This window comes from Pagrus pagrus (assembly GCF_965226575.1).
Source record: "Pagrus pagrus genome assembly, chromosome: 18".
NCBI classification, from domain to species: Eukaryota; Metazoa; Chordata; class Actinopteri; order Spariformes; family Sparidae; genus Pagrus; species Pagrus pagrus.
Genome location: NC_140202.1, coordinates 10,969,323 through 10,986,281, shown reverse-complemented (window position 1 = coordinate 10,986,281; position 16,959 = coordinate 10,969,323). Strand labels below are relative to the sequence as shown.

At 40.3% G+C, this 16,959-nt stretch overlaps 1 protein-coding gene across 1 annotated transcript in view; it reads left to right on the top strand.

The window, feature by feature from the left end:
* The window catches only part of LOC311273562 (CD109 antigen-like), a 34,326-nt gene extending 29,652 nt beyond the window's left edge, over positions 1-4,674 (top strand). The window contains exons 35-43 of the mRNA XM_084380666.1: positions 113-344; positions 442-613; positions 789-979; positions 1,274-1,429; positions 1,524-1,589; positions 2,243-2,376; positions 2,508-2,664; positions 3,902-4,004; positions 4,171-4,674. Of these exons, the coding sequence (XP_084236792.1) occupies positions 113-344; positions 442-613; positions 789-979; positions 1,274-1,429; positions 1,524-1,589; positions 2,243-2,376; positions 2,508-2,664; positions 3,902-4,004; positions 4,171-4,355 (1,396 nt within the window). The 3' untranslated portion in view covers positions 4,356-4,674. The remainder of the gene's footprint in view (positions 1-112; positions 345-441; positions 614-788; positions 980-1,273; positions 1,430-1,523; positions 1,590-2,242; positions 2,377-2,507; positions 2,665-3,901; positions 4,005-4,170) is intronic.
* Positions 4,675-16,959: the final 12,285 nt, after the last annotated feature.

Here is a 16,959-nt window from a genome sequence, read left to right as displayed (position 1 = left end):
TATGTCAACAAGCTAACCTAAGCTAATCATACCAATGTTGTGTTAGTTTAGAAAGTAAAAAATGCTCTAGTTTCTCTGCCACTAATGCTCCTTCTCCTCTCTGTGGTCCCAGGTTGACAGCCTTCGTGCTGAAGTGCTTCATCCAGGCTCAGCCCTACATGCAGGTAGACCGGAGTGTCCTGACCAGTGCCATGGCTTGGCTCGTGAAACAGCAGGGGCCCCAGGGAGAGTTCAGTGAGGCTGGCAGGTTGATCCACACAGAGATGCAGGGAGGGCTGGATAATGGTCCAGTAGCACTCACTGCCTTTGTACTGATTGCACTGCTGGAGGACGAGAGCTTTGTGGTGAGTCCAGAGAGTTATCACAGTCAGAGTATATTATATAAGTGCTGTATACTGCCGAAAATGAGCCAGTTAATGATTGTGCTTCCTCTCTATGAAGGACATGTACCCAAGTTATGTGTCCCTGGCCAAGAGGTACCTGGAGGACAAAGTGTCCAGTGGAGTGGTCAGTAACTACAGCCTGTGTCTGGTGGCCTATGCTTTATCTCAGTCCAATAGTCCTGTGGCTGGCATTGCACTTGATGAGCTCAAGCGTAGAGCAGATTACAGAGGTAATTAAGTTAAGGTATTTTGTTGTTTGAAGTTAACCTCCATCGAGACTCGGCAGCAACAACAGAAAACAATGTTTCAGCACTTTAAATCGTTAATGATGTGCTTGCATGATAAACCTGTGCAGTTGGTGTACAAGCTTATACTGATTCCCTTTTCTGTCATGTTGTTCCAAAGATGGAGTCATGATGTGGGCCTCCTCAGCCGGCCTGGACTCACACGACTGGCAGCCGCGCTCAGCTCAGATCGAGATGGCCTCTTATGTGCTGCTGGCTCTTTTTAGACGTGGCAGCTTGGTGGAGGGCTTTGTGCTCATGAAATGGTTAAGCAAGCAGAGGAACCATCTGGGAGGCTACGGGACGACACAGGTGACATTGCAACGACATTGAACTTACTTGCTGTAAACTAATTTTGAGACCTGACCAACTGATGGACTGCTGACTGACTGGAGTCACGTAGTTAGTTTGGGCTCAATGTGGTTTGGTATTTAAACTGTCTGAAACTTAAAATTTCTTAATTACGTTTTATGCAAGCTGATAAATGACACAGTTTCCAACAGTGGTACCATATTGCAAAGCTATCCGCCAGTTCTGCACCGAATGACATGTAAGGTGATTCAATCCAGAAGTTGTTTTTAACCTGTCGCCCTTTCTCTTCCTCAGGACACAGTAGTTGCCCTCCAGGCTCTGGCTACCTACGCCGCATTGAGTGGTGCCAACGCCATCGACCTCAAGATCAAAATATCTTCCAAAACGTCTTCGTTTGTGTCGCTTTTTCACATCAACTCCACCACTTATCGGACGCATCAGAGCCAAGAGGTACTCCTATAATTGTTGTTGAAGTTATGATACTGTATTTACTGTACTTTTGTCATCCTGGGCTCTTTTTTACTTTTGCTTTATTGCTTTTCAGATCAACGCTGACAAAGATGTAAACCTAAATATATACATGGAAGGAAAAGGATTTGCAATAGTTCAGGTAATTTCTATTTGGTACTGCTGTGCATTTATTACATTCTGCTAAACCTATCTACGTTGAGGGAAACCCTCGCAATGCAGGAATGTGTTCATACCTCCAACATATTCAGCTCAACATAAAGAAGAGTTTAACATCTGGAGCATGACCAGAATAAATCCAAGGCAGCAGCTGTGCACGACAGCTTTAGCCAGCACAACGTACTGCATTGTAAATGCTAAATGCAAATGTAGCATGATAATGGACTCCTAGTAATTAACATCTGGTACACATTATGTAGCATGAAGTACTGTATTCATTCAGAGTGTCCAGATAATATCACTCAGAGGAGGTAAAGGGTTAATCTTTTCACAATGTTCAATGTGACAACCTGTAGTTACAGACCTCCTCTATTACATGTTCTGTCTAATACTCTAGCAAGTAAATAAATACAGACATTCAGGCTTTATTTCATTGTTTGCTTAATGGGTTATGGGTTGCTTAACCCCCTAACCCTAACCCTGTGTTGTGACCTTGAGGCATTTGCACTTCATCATCTACATTACAGACACATCATCTCTGGCTGTGCTATCAGGCAGCGCAGTCAACTTTAGCTCTTCAGCTAACTCTTAAATCTAAGTTTTTACATTTTTAAACATGTCCATGAATCCCCCCAGATAATTATCTTCTACAACCTGGAGAGCAAAGCGTTTTCACAGAACCTCGCCACAGCCCAGGAGGCTTTCTCACTGAGTGTGGATAGTACTGGGGATAGAGACCACAGTCACATACTGTTATCTATATGCATGAGGTAAGTACGACAATACAGGCAGACCTATGTGTCAATTCAATGATAATATATTGTGCATGTAAAATACTGTATCAGTAAAACAAGGGACTCAAATCATATAGACTCATGATACTTCTGCGTTCATCCTCTAGGTTAAAGGACAATCAGCTGATTTCTCAAACAGGCATGGCCATATTGGATGTGGGCATGCTCAGTGGTTTCAGTCTCCCTCCTGCAGCTGCCGCCCCAACAGATCTTATCAGGAAGGTGGAGATACAGCCCGAGAAAGTCAGCCTCTACCTGGATTCAGTAAGTGTTTCATCATGTCATCATTTCATGGTCAGGCATGAAAAGTTGAGCTGGGCCACAGCCCAGACCGCAGCTTTAGTTCTACAAATGTTTTGTCAAACCACAAGTGCTTGAAAATGCAGGAGACATTTTTATGTAACCCAAAAAAGTAGTAGGAATTTGCTTTTTAAGCTTCTTTATTAATTCAAACGATCATTTATGGTTTGTTTTTCCACATAAGTTTAATTTCCCAACATGATGAGTTTTCTTGGCAGTCTGGTAAAGGCTTCACCACACTGCAACTCATCGTAGTTAGGGATTAAATACTTCTATGTCAATTATATTTAACAGTTAACAGCAGAATTAGCCGTCAAAACCCATCATGTGTCATGTGTTTGTCATCTTTGATGGCGTACTCCTGCTCGGGTCATTGAAACCCCATATTACCAAAAACAACAACAACGAAAAAAAGATTCTGACAGTTTGTTTTTTGAACCCTTTTTTATTCATTCAGGCGAACATTTATGCTTTGCTCTTTCTCCCCCATAAACCTGATGATTTACGTTATGATTCCCGCCTTCACCACCCTGCCAAGAATATAATTCTTGCGAGGGATTACTAAATACTTTGAGTTTGTTTGAGCTTTATTAATTTGTTGCATGTAGGCAGTTTAAGTTGACTCAAGAAATCTAAGAATTAGCCCTCAAAACCAGATGTGTAACTTGTTTTTGACTGCAAACTCCTCAGCACATTAAAAACCCACAGTCCCAGAAACAGTACTGACAACATGTTAGCACTTGTTAAAGGGTAACTTCACCAATTTTACACATTGAAGTGTGTTCACGGGTCTTGGGGAGTAGAAAAAGTAGTATAAAGCCTTTTGTGGCTCCAGAGGAAGCTGCATATAATCTGATACATTACCTCCAGTGATGTCACTCAGAGGATAAGTTGCATTGTGGGGAATGAAGGCGTCAGGCGAAAATTGTCCATCCAACTTTGTTATAGGAGTGCAATGCTAGACCAGTGGACTGCTTTTTCTAAACCAGGTGCCTACATTACCCATGATGCAATTTAGTCACTGGGTGACATCACTGGAGGCAAATTATCAGGTTACATGTACAGGCTTTATATGACTTTTTTATACATATGCAGTTGTACTCGCTAAAACTTTCCTAAATTATTAGAAAGATTTTCTTCCTACTTAAGGTATACTGTGTTTACATCATATAATCATTCATTTTCCTGGTTGCATTTGCAGATCAACAAGTCAGAGGTTTGCATCAAACTTCCTTTTGTCAGAGATTACAAAATGGCCCACTTACGGGATGCTGTGGTGCAGGTGTTCGACTACTATGAACCCAGTGAGTACTGTCTCAAAACAGTCTGTTAACATTGCTGTAAATTCACAGTATTTTATACGTTTATCTAAACCTGCAACTAAAAGACAGCAAGCCACGACTACTTTATATACAGCTTGCCATGTGCTGATTATCTCAATATAATGTGGTTATTCTTCCTGTCTCACAGCGAGAAAAGCAGCGAGAACATACAACTCGGACGTTCTGTACAACATGAACGCCTGCTCCTACTGTGGTGAAGACTGTGAGCGCTGCAGCCCGGGGATCACCTTCGCAGTGACATCTCGCTCAGTGAGCAGCGCCACCTACAGCTTGTGTTGCCTGTTTCTGGCAGTCACTGCTTTATTTTTGTAGTCTAATTAGATTGAAATCTAGTTAAGATATAATTAGACTGAATTGATATACTTTGAGAGACATCATTTTAGCACGTTCACACATTGATATGCACTGGATCGAATGTAAATGGTTTATGTACAATGATATACTTTTTTTTATGATTTCTTGATGAGTGATTGTAATATTTAGAGGCCATTTTGCTTTTTTCTTGGTGCACAGGCCTTCCACTGTTCACAATGTCTTTTGTATTGTTTTTGGAAAGAATGTAAATGAGGTATTTCTCTCTTTGGAAACCAATCTGTTAAATTTAATTTATGTAATCAGCGTATGTTTTGGTTTGATACCTTCGAAAACAAATAAAATTGTCTAGTTCACGAACCCGGCCTTTCTCCATATGTTTCCATGTTTTGACTGGAATAGAAAGTTTGATAAAGAACTCATGTACTTTTGGCAGCAGAACAAATGAAAATGATTTATTTCTCAGTTCCATATGTGTCCTGTTGTTGCCATTTGGCAGAAAACGCTGACATTTTAAGGTGCCTGAAGCAATATAAAGGCTGAAATAAGACTTATTCTACAGCACTACTGCACTCTCCAGCAAATAACCGGCGCTTAATATGTCTTTACTTGTGTTGATATATAAGAGTCCTGTTTGAGTGAACCAGACCTCACAATATGGCACCCAGGAGGAAAATGTCCTGTTAGATAATTTGGTGTGAGAAGTCCACCTCACCCAGCTGCCACGTCATGAAACTGAATGAATGCAGACTGACACACACACACGTACAGTAAGTCATCACTGGAGAGTAACTGGGTAGAGTCGCTGACGTATCATTAAATATGGATGTCATCTCTAAGATTTCAGCTTGGCATGTTCATTTTTTCGACCATACAAACAAGCATAAAACAAAAAGTAAAAGTGCTCATAAAGAAATGCATATCTACGGAAGCCCTAAAGGGCCATGCATTCATACATTTTATTTCCTCCGTTTTCCCGTGATAACGAGTTAATTTCATTTGTTTCCTCAAGATCTCGAGTTATCTTGAAATAACAACTGCCGTTTTCCCGAGATAACGGGATAATTTTCTTGAGATCTCGAGATAATGAAACTTTGTTTTCCAGAGATAACGATATAATTAATTTGAGATCTTGAGAAAACAAAACGATAGTGTAGTATATTAAATCATCGCAGGAAACATCATTCAGTGTAGCAATGTCAGAGGAGCAGGAGCATTTCCATCACCGCATCACATATCTTTTCAATCAAGGCCTGACACAGGCTGAAATAGCATTATGCCTTGCTATTACAGATAATGTACACATTAGTGTGCGTAATCTAAAAAGACGGTTAGCAAGGCTTCAGCTATATCGGCCACGCAATCTAAGTGAGCCTGATGTCGTCGTTAACTACATAGCTGACCAGCTACAAGGTCCCGGGCGTCTCCATAATCTCAGGCCTATCATATCACAGTCATTATATCGAGATCTCAAATTAATTATATCGTTATCTCAGGAAAACAAAATTTCGTTATCTCGAGATCTCGAGAAAATTATCCCGCTATCTCGGGAAAACTGCTGTTGTGATTTTAAGATAATAACTACAAATGAAATTAACTCATTATCACGGGAAAACGGAGGAAATAAAATGTATGAATGCATATGTATGAACGTACATATCAGACAAATCATAACCAATAAACCAGACGGGTAAAAACAGTATTTTCAACTTATTGAGAGATGCTAGAAATACTTTTTACCAAATTTGAATAATATTATATCTAGTACATCTTTTTTCTGTGACATTGCTGTTGAATTAAACTATTCAGGTGCAAATGCTATGAGAATTTTAAATTATACACACAAAATAAGACAGAATCAAACACGCCCCAACCCTTTGGAACAAAACGTCCACTAGAGTGGACAGATGTTTTTTCAGCCACAGAAAAAAAGTACAAGAAAAATGTCACTAATATCTTGATAAAAGTATTTCGGACATCTTATAAAATTGAAAAATATTTTTTTGGTCTGGTTTTCTGGGAATAAGAGGATTTAACAGTTATTCCAGAGGTAAACGGTGCATCTCGTCTTCCCTCTGACGTTTTAATTTTATGATGCAATAAGTCAAAATGACAAAGATACAAAGATATTAATCAAGTGGAATGGTGGAGAAAAGCTTTGGGGATTGTGACATGGTAACCTTCCAAATATCTGTCCATTGTAGGGGACACCATGCATGAAAGGATTAATGTGTTCATCATGTTAATGTTGAAGCTGGTAAAGTTAGTTCAACTTCTACATATAATTTATATCCTGGATAGCTTGCAGAATTTCCCCTTGGGGATCAATAAAGTTTGATGTTAATCCATAATATGACATTAACATCATAATTCATTGGTTGATTTTTTTTTTATTATGAAACTAAATCTGCAAAATAACTTTTCACTAAAGTTGTCAAAAAAATGTAGTGGAGTGAAAAATATGATATTTACCTCGAAAGCACAGAGAGGTATTAATTTAAAGTAGCAGAAAATGGAAATGATCAAGTAAAGTACAAGTACCTCAAAATTGTTGTTAAGTACAGTACTTGAATAAATGTACTTAGTTACTTTTCACCATTGCACTCAGTCATGCCTCAATAGGCCCAAGACAAAACTGTATGTATGGTTGTTTTCATCAAAGTTAAAGCTACACTATGTAACTTCCAGGAAAAAGACTGTTGAGTGTCATTACCAGTTATTACTACTGACACTAAGGGTTGATGTTGGACCCAAGCCAACAACCCAAATGTCTTTCTCCTGAAAGTTACATTGTGTTGCTTGTATTTTGTTATTATTGTATGTTCTGTTTGTGCACCATGCCATGTTATCACGGCCGTGGCTCATGATGTTAAAAAAATGAAATGAAAATGAATAAATGAAGCAAAAATCTGCAAATTATAGCATCCATCTGGTTTTTAAATCTCCACCAGCGTTAGGATTATTCTGTATCTGACCTTTGACCTCTTTAGAGATTGGCCTCACTCTACCCTCATGCCTTTTTCATTTTTTTTTTTTTTTTTTACAAAAATGCTCTCTTGACGTTATGTGCTTTTAATGGCAATGCAAGTCTGGTTTTTATGTGTAACATCTTTTATAAGGCTCATTTGGGACGACAATTTCCTTCAAGAGGCAATAATGCTTTTTGTTCATAAGCAAAAGCAGACATGGAATGATGCTGAGACACAAAAAGCAAATACATACAGTATTCCAGACAAACGTGTACACATTTGAACCTTTAACTTTTGGCTTCATGTGAAAGTAATATATGGTTCCAGCTTACAGAAAGATCTCCCAAAATGGTTCCTCTTGTCTTATTCACTACTTTAAAATGAAGGGATCCCTGAATAAAAACACTGTGACATAAAAGACAGTCAGAACTTCCACCTTTAGTTGATTAATGAAGGTGAGTTGACCGTGAATATGTTGGGATATCGCAAATTTTGACCATATGTGACCACATTTTCTGCTGGTCCCGGCAGTGCCCACATATGTTGTTGTTATGAGACATTACCTTATATAAGCATGTTGCTCTGGCTGTTAATACACACCAGGAGCTTACCGGAGTTTCAGCAACTTCAAACAAAAGAAGAAAGACATACTCCCATACAAAAAAACATATGGGTAGATGGCAAGCAGAAATATGGCAATTCCATGCAGTTTCCATCAAAAATGTACACTTTAAAATAAAAAGTTTATAGTGCTTTATGATGAAAAGCTGCAGTACCAGGCTCACTAACACTAGATGGCAGGCTTGGTGTCATAATGGCGGAGTTTTCAAAGTTTAGGTGAGCTCTCAAGCCCTTACAAACTGATACATTCACAAACAGGAAATACTTTTGGCCTGCACACTTGTGTGATTTAATAATAACTTTCCTGCTAATACTAAGTACAACAAGAGCTTCTCATGTAAGCAGGATGTAATGTTAGGGATGATATTCACTCCCCAAAGAGTCCAGCAAAGTTTTGATGCATTTTTGCTGATTTTTAGTGATTCACGACTTAATTTAAAATGGGCAAATGCGTCCTGTATGCTTTATTGCCTGTAAGTGATATGTTTAATTTAACTCCGCTGTCAATATATTCATTTGGAATAATACCACACACACAAAGGTCATCACAAATGACCTAGTAAAGGTCTTGTTGTGGGTCAGGCTACAAAAACAGACATCAATCAGGGGCATACACTGGTCATGATGTCATGCATTCACTATGTCAGCCAACTGCCTAATGTGGAGGCCTTAAATGACAGGGAGTTTAGGTTAAGTGCAATGAAAGTATTAAGAGTATCAGGCGAGCTGAAGGAAGCCTTTTGTAGTAAAAAAGTATACTTGAGTGAGAGAGAGAGAGAGAGAGAGAGAGAGAGAGAGAGAGAGAGAGAGAGAGAGAGAGAGATTAATATTGTCTGTCTTTCACCATGTTATCATCTTGTTGTGAAGGGCAACGCGACATGTAAAAGAACAGAATGTAATATTTCCCAAAGTGAATCTTTTTGCAGAGATCACTCGTCTCTATTCCTGCAGAAGTTTCTGGAGCGTGCGGTTGGGTCACATCGTGCCCAGAACGACACTGACGTCTAAACTAATAAATCAGGTCGACTGAGGCCGATGACATTTATTAATATTCGCTCCCGTCAATGTGGCCATGAGAGGAATAATGCTGGCAACACGCCTGTCACCAAGGAGATGCAGATCGGGTAAACAAAGTGAAGGAGATGGTTATTTATGAGCTTCATGTCCTGATGGGAGCCATTAGAAAAACATGCAATATTGCTGTTGGACTGGATGTGACAGGAGTCAGGATGGAGTCTGTGTGTTTTGTTCGAATAAGCAGATGAATTTTCAAATGGGAAGTGAGAGAAATCTGTCACTTGTTGGATAGATTTTATCGAAAAGGACGGGTCAGATGACAGCTCTGCATGTATTTAAGTGTAGTATCCTTGTCGCTTTGAAAACTCAGCTATGATATATTAACATATAATAATGATGCATTGCATAATAAAGACTCTATAGTTTACATTTCTAACCGCAGTTATCCAGTGTAAGATAATGTGGTTAGCTAGTGCCTCTGGTAAGTCTGATGCTTCATTTCAGTAAAACATTTATTCCCAAAACAGAGGTACTAAATTGCTCCCTGTGGCCATGCTCCAGATGACATCAGTCGGAAAGAATCACCATCACAACAAATAACCACATCATATGGAAACCCAATGCTGGTGGTGTCGTGACAGAAATCAGGGGGGTTGCAGCAACAACAAAGATGAATCGGAGGGAAAACCTCCAACTCCCTAGCGATGCTACCTAAACGCCGGCGATTTAGAGGAAGATGATGCGTTTGTTTGGCAAGGCACGCTCCATTCGCCGGGGCGAGTCATGGAAAATCCCTTTGAGCTTCCATCCCACCCAGAGTTAGTGTGTATTTACACAACCCTCAGGCGACCCTGCACAGGCCAGCCCAGACAGACAAATCCAGAGGGGACGGAGGAACAATGCAGCGCTGCAGGTCCGCTCAGTCATCATGCTACAGGGAAGCCATTCCTGATCTTATCACTATGGTATGATCCTCTCAGGTAGGGATGAGGCCAAAACTTGAGGAGTCTGGTTCAATCTTCGTCACCACCAAAGATTATGTTTGGGTGATTAGCGTCTGTCTGTGTGTGTGCACAGGTGAACGTTGTCTGTGTATGTGAGTCACTGTCTCTAAGTGTGTCATCAGTCATTTAACTAAATGTTTGTGTCTGTATCACCGTTACTTGTGCAAGTATCAGCTGCTACAAGCCCGGTGAGACATAATACCACACACCCAAGATCCAGAATCATATACACATATTATGTTCCTGCAGGGCTATCTCCTCAAACGTGGACATTTCACCATGCTAGCTGGATTGCTCATTCGTGGTACACAATAACAAATAATAACTTGGTGATCCTCTGAATTTTCCTCTTGTGTGACGAAGAGGTTACTGTTTGTGATTAAGTTAATACACACATTCATGTTTCCCTCAGGATCAATTACAATCAATGTAGTGATCACTTAACTTGTCGTCTTGTGTTTAAAACTGCTTGATAAATGTCATTTGTCCAAATGCTTGGTGTATAAAATACATGCAAAGCTAAAGACATTCCCAAGCAACAGCTATACCTTTTTTACATGGCCAATTAGCAAATGTTAGCATGGGTGAACGTGGTAAACTCTCAAGTGTGAGCTCTTGTCGTGAGGGGCACTTGTGGGTCGTTGGTCAAACCGGCCTTCGTGTGGGTTGCTAGGGCTAGGTGAGCCCAGGTGTTAATGGTTGCTCGGTTGTATGGGGAGGGAACTCAGTACAGCATTGTAACCCACCTAGGGTTATAAGTAATGTCATAGGCCACCTCCTCTGTTCATTATATAATAGATGGATTATTTTACTCCTCTTTCATACCATCTGTCTTCTCTGGCCAAGATGTTTACATTGTTGTCCTCAAAGGATTTTTCTTCAGACGTAAGTGGACAGCAGAGTCTCGACCTGAGGAGTTGGCCCTCCTGTGTTGTGCCATTCGTTTATGGAGATGTTGTTTTGTCTCCCCAGTGTGCAAATCTGTGCAGTCCTGGCTGCATTTAACAGCATAGACTACATTACCCTGTTGATGCCTGGGTGTTTTGTCCCTCGGATGGACAAGTTTCTGCCTCAGCGTGTTGGTAGGTTTGAAGTGAGATATGGGGATATGATGTTCATTGAAGATCCCGGGAATGACGATGTTGTTATGCTTCCCCGTCTCCTCCTCTCTGTCCTCTCTGGATCTTTTAAAGGTTTTTGACAAAGATCCAGTTTTGAAAAATGACTCCCACACAGAGTTAAAAAGCCTGCAACTCCTCCAGTTTGTCAGAACTGAAGAAGCCTCTTAGATGAGAGGTGAAAAATGTCTTCAAGAAACTGAAACAGGTCCAGTTGTATACGATACAGCACTTAGAACCTAACCACATGGTTTTTGTGCCTTAACCTAACCAGATCGTCAGCACAGCAATGTGATGAGAAATAAAATTTTTTACGTAAACAAGCATAAAGTAGCAACACTTAGGTTGCCAAACAGGCACGTTTTAAACACTACACCATTTACAAGTAAACACCAGCATGTTAGCATTTATCTCAAGGCACCACTGGGACTAAGTGCAGCCTCACAGAGTCGCTAGCATGAGTGCAGCAAGCTTCCTGTGTTGATTTCTAAGCCTTCCTTCTATTTGCTAAGTTTTGTATTTCCCACTCTGCCAAGCAAATTTTATGAACATATTTCTGAACAGGATGTCCAAGTTCTCCAAAACTCTGTGGGTGAATGACCACTTCAACTCCTTTCCGGGCCCCATTGAAGCTGTTTTTATTGTTGTGAGTGGGCATCATTGGGAAAGGCTTCGACGGCACCAGCTCCTGGAGTGTGATTAAATGGTTCTGACTGGCTCGAGATGGTTTCTTTACTCATCACCCCTGTGCTCCATTAATCCGTCCTCACACTCGCACTTGGCATCACCCTATGAGTCAGCCAGGATCTGGGGTTCAGCTAAATCTTTATGTGTGTGTGCGTGCTTGTGTGTGTGTGTGTGTGTGTGCTATACAGAGTTTGAGAATGAATGATTCACAGTGGAAGACAGACTAAACTTAACAGGTCTTGCACACACACTAAGGAAGCAAACCCTGACTCCGAATGCCGGCATGACTTCTCTCACTTAGACGCTCGCCTACTTTTCCACTCATTTTTCACCAGGGTCAGTTTTGCTACCCCAGATTCAGCTGTCAAACATTTCCTCAACCTCACTGGCCAATTACCATAATCAGAAACAGTTGGAAATAAGTTTACCTCGCTGCTCCTGAATGTATATGCGCAACTGTGTGTGTGTTTGTACTGTATGCAGACATAAGAAGACAGAGTTGGACAGACATTAAAGAGGAGAGGAAATCAAAGATTGTTTATGTGTGTGAAAGCCAGTGGGAGACAGCATTTGCACAGACGTATCTGACTGACACAGGATTATTATGTGTCTAAACCACAGGAGGAGCGGGGGTTCCTGCAGTCTGATTAGGACCCAAACACTGTCAGAGTCGTCTGGATCCGTGTGATCAACTTCTTTGATTACTCGGCTCAGAGGAAACACACTGGTTGAGTTAAACGCATGTGACGTGAGGGTTTATGCAGTAGCAGGGATCACAGGATTGATGAATGGGGGGAGCTGAGAAAATAAACGCTTCTGCTCTGTTATTCCACTGACGTATGGCTCGGTGATAATGAACACTTAAACGGCGGACGTGAACGCTGCTGGAAAGACTCGAGTCACAATTGAGATGGAGTGTACTGAATAAGATATGACCTTTTTTTTGTCTCGTCATCTGGCAGCAGTTCATTAATTACGATTTATCAGACGATGCAACTCTACATTTAGAAGCAACACTGTGTGAAGAGTACGTTTTAGTTAACAGGGTGGTCCAGTAGTGATTTTTCACTTGATACAAATTATCCCTCAGACCTCATGGTGAAGAGCTCTTGTGTCTTTAGGGGCCCCCTCCTGAACACCCAGTCTGCTCTGATTGGTCGGCTCACACACGCCTAAGCCAGCTCCAGTCAACGTGTCTCTGGCCGGCTCTGTCACGTTTTCAGCTTCCAGTTAGGTTCACTTCTACTGTGAATCAAGCATTAATTATGCAAATGTGTGACATGGTGATGCAGTGTGACGTCACAATGTCATGGAATTAAAGGCAGGACGATTGCCGGGGCGTTTCAGGTTCTTCAGCAGCAGTCTTTAGTGTGGGGGAGACACACTGAAGGAAAAGGAAAAAAACAAAAAAGCGTAATATGTCTCTTTTAACATCAAAATGTATGTAAATATAATACGTTTTTATTTAATTATATTATTTTTTCTTTCCTTTTTCCCCAAGATCATTCAAGAGCAGTCTCACCACAAACTTGTCTATATGCTTGCTGCATTGTATCGAGGTACACTCAACATCAAATCAACCATTTTTAGTATGCATATTGTAGGAGTCTCATAGCCTGAGGAAAGAAGCTGCCCTATGGATACTCCTGTAACAGCATCAGGGTGTACAGACTGTTGCTATTTTGTCAGAAGAAAATAAAGAGGTACTTGACCAACTTTACACATCAAGATCAGTTTACCTGTGATAGGGAGAAGCCTACCCAGCCTGTGAAAGCAGTGGTTTAATGTCTTCTGAAGCTGTGGAGGAGCTTTCCAATGTCTGAAGAAATGACACCTAATGAGGTGATTTTATTTCAACTTGGGACTAAAGACTTAGCAACATTAAGCCTGTATTACAAACTGGGATATGGAGCAACATTTACCAGGGAAAGAAAAAATACGTTCTTTGCGACGAGTATCAGGAAACACGATCAAAACATTAAGTTCTGAAAATGTCTATTAAATAATTCTAATAAAAAATAAACCATCTTGGGAAATACATAGAAAAACATCTCCGCAGTTCACATACTACTGTGCAATAGTCTGTTTCTCTTTCTTTTCCTCTATCCACAGCTCTGTCTGGTCCCATCTGTCCTGTGATTTCAACAGAGCTGATCTTGTTGTCTAAATATTTCCTGTCACAGTTTAAGGAGTTTTGCAGGAGGGCAGATGGTATAAAACTCAGTAGCATAATATTTCCATTTTGCTACCGGGCTGCGAGCCACTTCAGGCCCACTACAATATAGTGAGTGACAGAGTTATAGGGCGGCACCCTGTGTAGACCCAGGCAAGATAATCAAAGCTAACCCTTTCAGGTATAAAATGGTGCCACTCCATTACCATTAAAGAGCGTGGATGTATTTGTATGTGTACTAAGCAGAGGCATTCAGGCATGTGATATTTTGTCAGCGAGTCATAAATCCAGATGATAAAAGACACGCAGCCTTGAAAAGTCCGCTTTACCGTTATGTTTGTGCACATCTGCAAATTCAACCTATACAATCTCCTCAAGCTGAAATTCAAGTTGTTCACGTTCACAGTCAAGGGCTTGTAAACTTTATAGCCTGGACCCGGTCGTGAGGCCACACTGCACTGTTTGTCATGTGGCCTTTCAGCAGTAACAGCAAGAAAAGAGGACATTTCTAGAAAGCCAATTGTGTGACAACTTCTGCTATTGTGAAAGTGTGTAACCAGTTCTTTCTTTACAACCTCAGTGGAGCATTTAATGATTTCTATAATCCTTATTCTCATCTCTGCTTTTCTGTGTCATTAAGTTTTATTCATTGGCATCATAAACACTTGATCTGTGTCTTAGGTGCCAAATATTATGTCCTATAGTGATATTTAAGATAATGTGTTTCCCATGTTTCTTCTGCTAAGGTGATTTGAGGAATTGTTTGGGATTTTCTCTGTTTTTACAGAAATCCTGTACTTTTCTGCTTTGTGCTAATGCAAACAGTCATACACCCAAACACTCATTAAGAAATTCCCAAATCTGAGTCAATCATTATTTTCACCTTTTGAGGTGTGCAGCTGCCTGATGACATCCACGTCTTTACTCAAGCACCAGACAGCTCCTGTATGTACACGCACTGTACGAATGAGTGAACAAGCACTCCACCCATGCGTACCCTGCAGACGCATCAAACACCTCAGGGAAACACACCCAATCTGCTGCTGATTTTAACACTCAACTGTAAATCCCCCCCTGTCAGTCTGCTGGTGTTTGGAGACACGCTGAGCTCTTGCTGCGGCAGACGGAGAGAACAGGAATGCCTGTCAGGACGACGTATGTGACTAGCTGGAAGGAAACCAAGCAGGGGCTAATGGACGGCTGTAAGCTGCAGAGCCAAAACCAGAAGCTTTAAGTCTCTCTTTTGTCAGTCTTGCTGCACCACACACCTCTGTTCAGTTACATGCTACAGACTAAGTACGCATGGGAACATGCTTTGTGGCATATGTGCTGTATAATTGTCACATTTATCGTCCCATAAACTGACTTTTTTTTATGTACTTGACATTTAGAAAGTCCATACAATTCTGTTTGTGAGTAGTTTTAATTATAAAGGTGCAATATGTAAGCATTTTAGTTAAAAACATTCAAAAATTAACTAAATGCAGAGTAATCTAATGAAGTTAGCATGCTAACCAGCTTGCCTTAGCCCATCCCAGGTCCAAAGCTGCTGTGCTAGCGGTGTAAACACCAACACTTTCGAGCTTCCGGACTGTACCACTAGCTGCATTGGCAGTTGGCAGCAGTTAGCGGTTAGTATATCTAATGATACATCGCCCCTGATTTGTTTTGTGTATGAATTCAACATTACATATTGCCCCTTCAACTAGAGACTATGTCATTAATTGCACTCAAGATTTTTGCTGAGCATTTTTGAATGCATGTTGTGAGGTTTGAAACTCTTCTCATTGGTTTCCATTCATGTCTGTAAGTCTGTAAGAAATTATAACCAATCAGGAGACTCTTGAAATTTGCTTGGGTTGTGCAACATCAGGTCTGCATTGATTTTCGTCAGTTTTAAGTTATCGCTGTGTGGTGTACTTTAAATACAGAATGATTTACAAAGTCTGCACTGCATCACCTTTGAATGATAATGAGCTGATATCACACAGACATGTAAGGAAACCAGTGGATGCCTGGAACAGTGGAAGAAAAATACATAGAAATTTCTAAAACAGCAGTATTGTTAAGACTGTATTGCTGTGATGTGAAGTACATATGATTTCCATATGATTGGACTATTTCTATTCTTGGCAACGAGCAGTGTGGTCCTGGAGTCATGCAAGGAAACTATAAAAAGAATATCTCCTCATCTATTTCAAAAACAAAGTCTGTTTTCCAGAATGTTGGAGTTCAAACTATATGTCCAAAATGGAAAAATGTTTGCTGTGTCCTCTCAGACTTGACTGTCTCAGACAGACTGATTCATAACTGATTCATTATGTTCTTTGAATATGGATTTGTGAAGACTCATGTTAGCCTCTCCTTTGAAGCTGCAGGGGAATTTAAGTAACTCGCTGTAAGTGCATCATCATTCTTGTCATTATATTCAACCGTTTCGGAGGGTTTGTCTTCTATCTCTGACTTCAGAGCATAAACGTAGGATAAAGGGATTGTTTGGAGTACTTGTTATGTAGACATGGCCTTAACACTACCTTTGTCATCGTAAATACATGCTTGAGTACGGTCAGATTACACTGAGACTGTCTGCTACTGAATATAATATTCAAGACAATGTTTTGCAATTAGTTACATAATCCATTGGAGCACAAACAATGTAATTTAATCTAAATACTTTTGGATTACTTCATACCTTATTCCTAAACAAATGACAAAGCCATTAAAATTTGAGTTGCACAAATATTCAGTTTTCTGTTTAAAGGGGCAATATGTGAAACATTTAGTGGAAAACATTACAAAATGACCTGAAAATATCAACAGAATGTGAATAACGGTTTTAACAAGTAGCCAATTCTTCTTATTGCACTTCTCAAACAATTTGGATGCCAAAAAAAATGCATTTTGCATATTCAAAATGTTACATTAGGTTAAATCAAATTACACAAAAACTTTATTGGCACAAACTGCAGGTGTGCTGCAGGACTTAGCAGTCCTTGACATTGTCACTGTAATCAA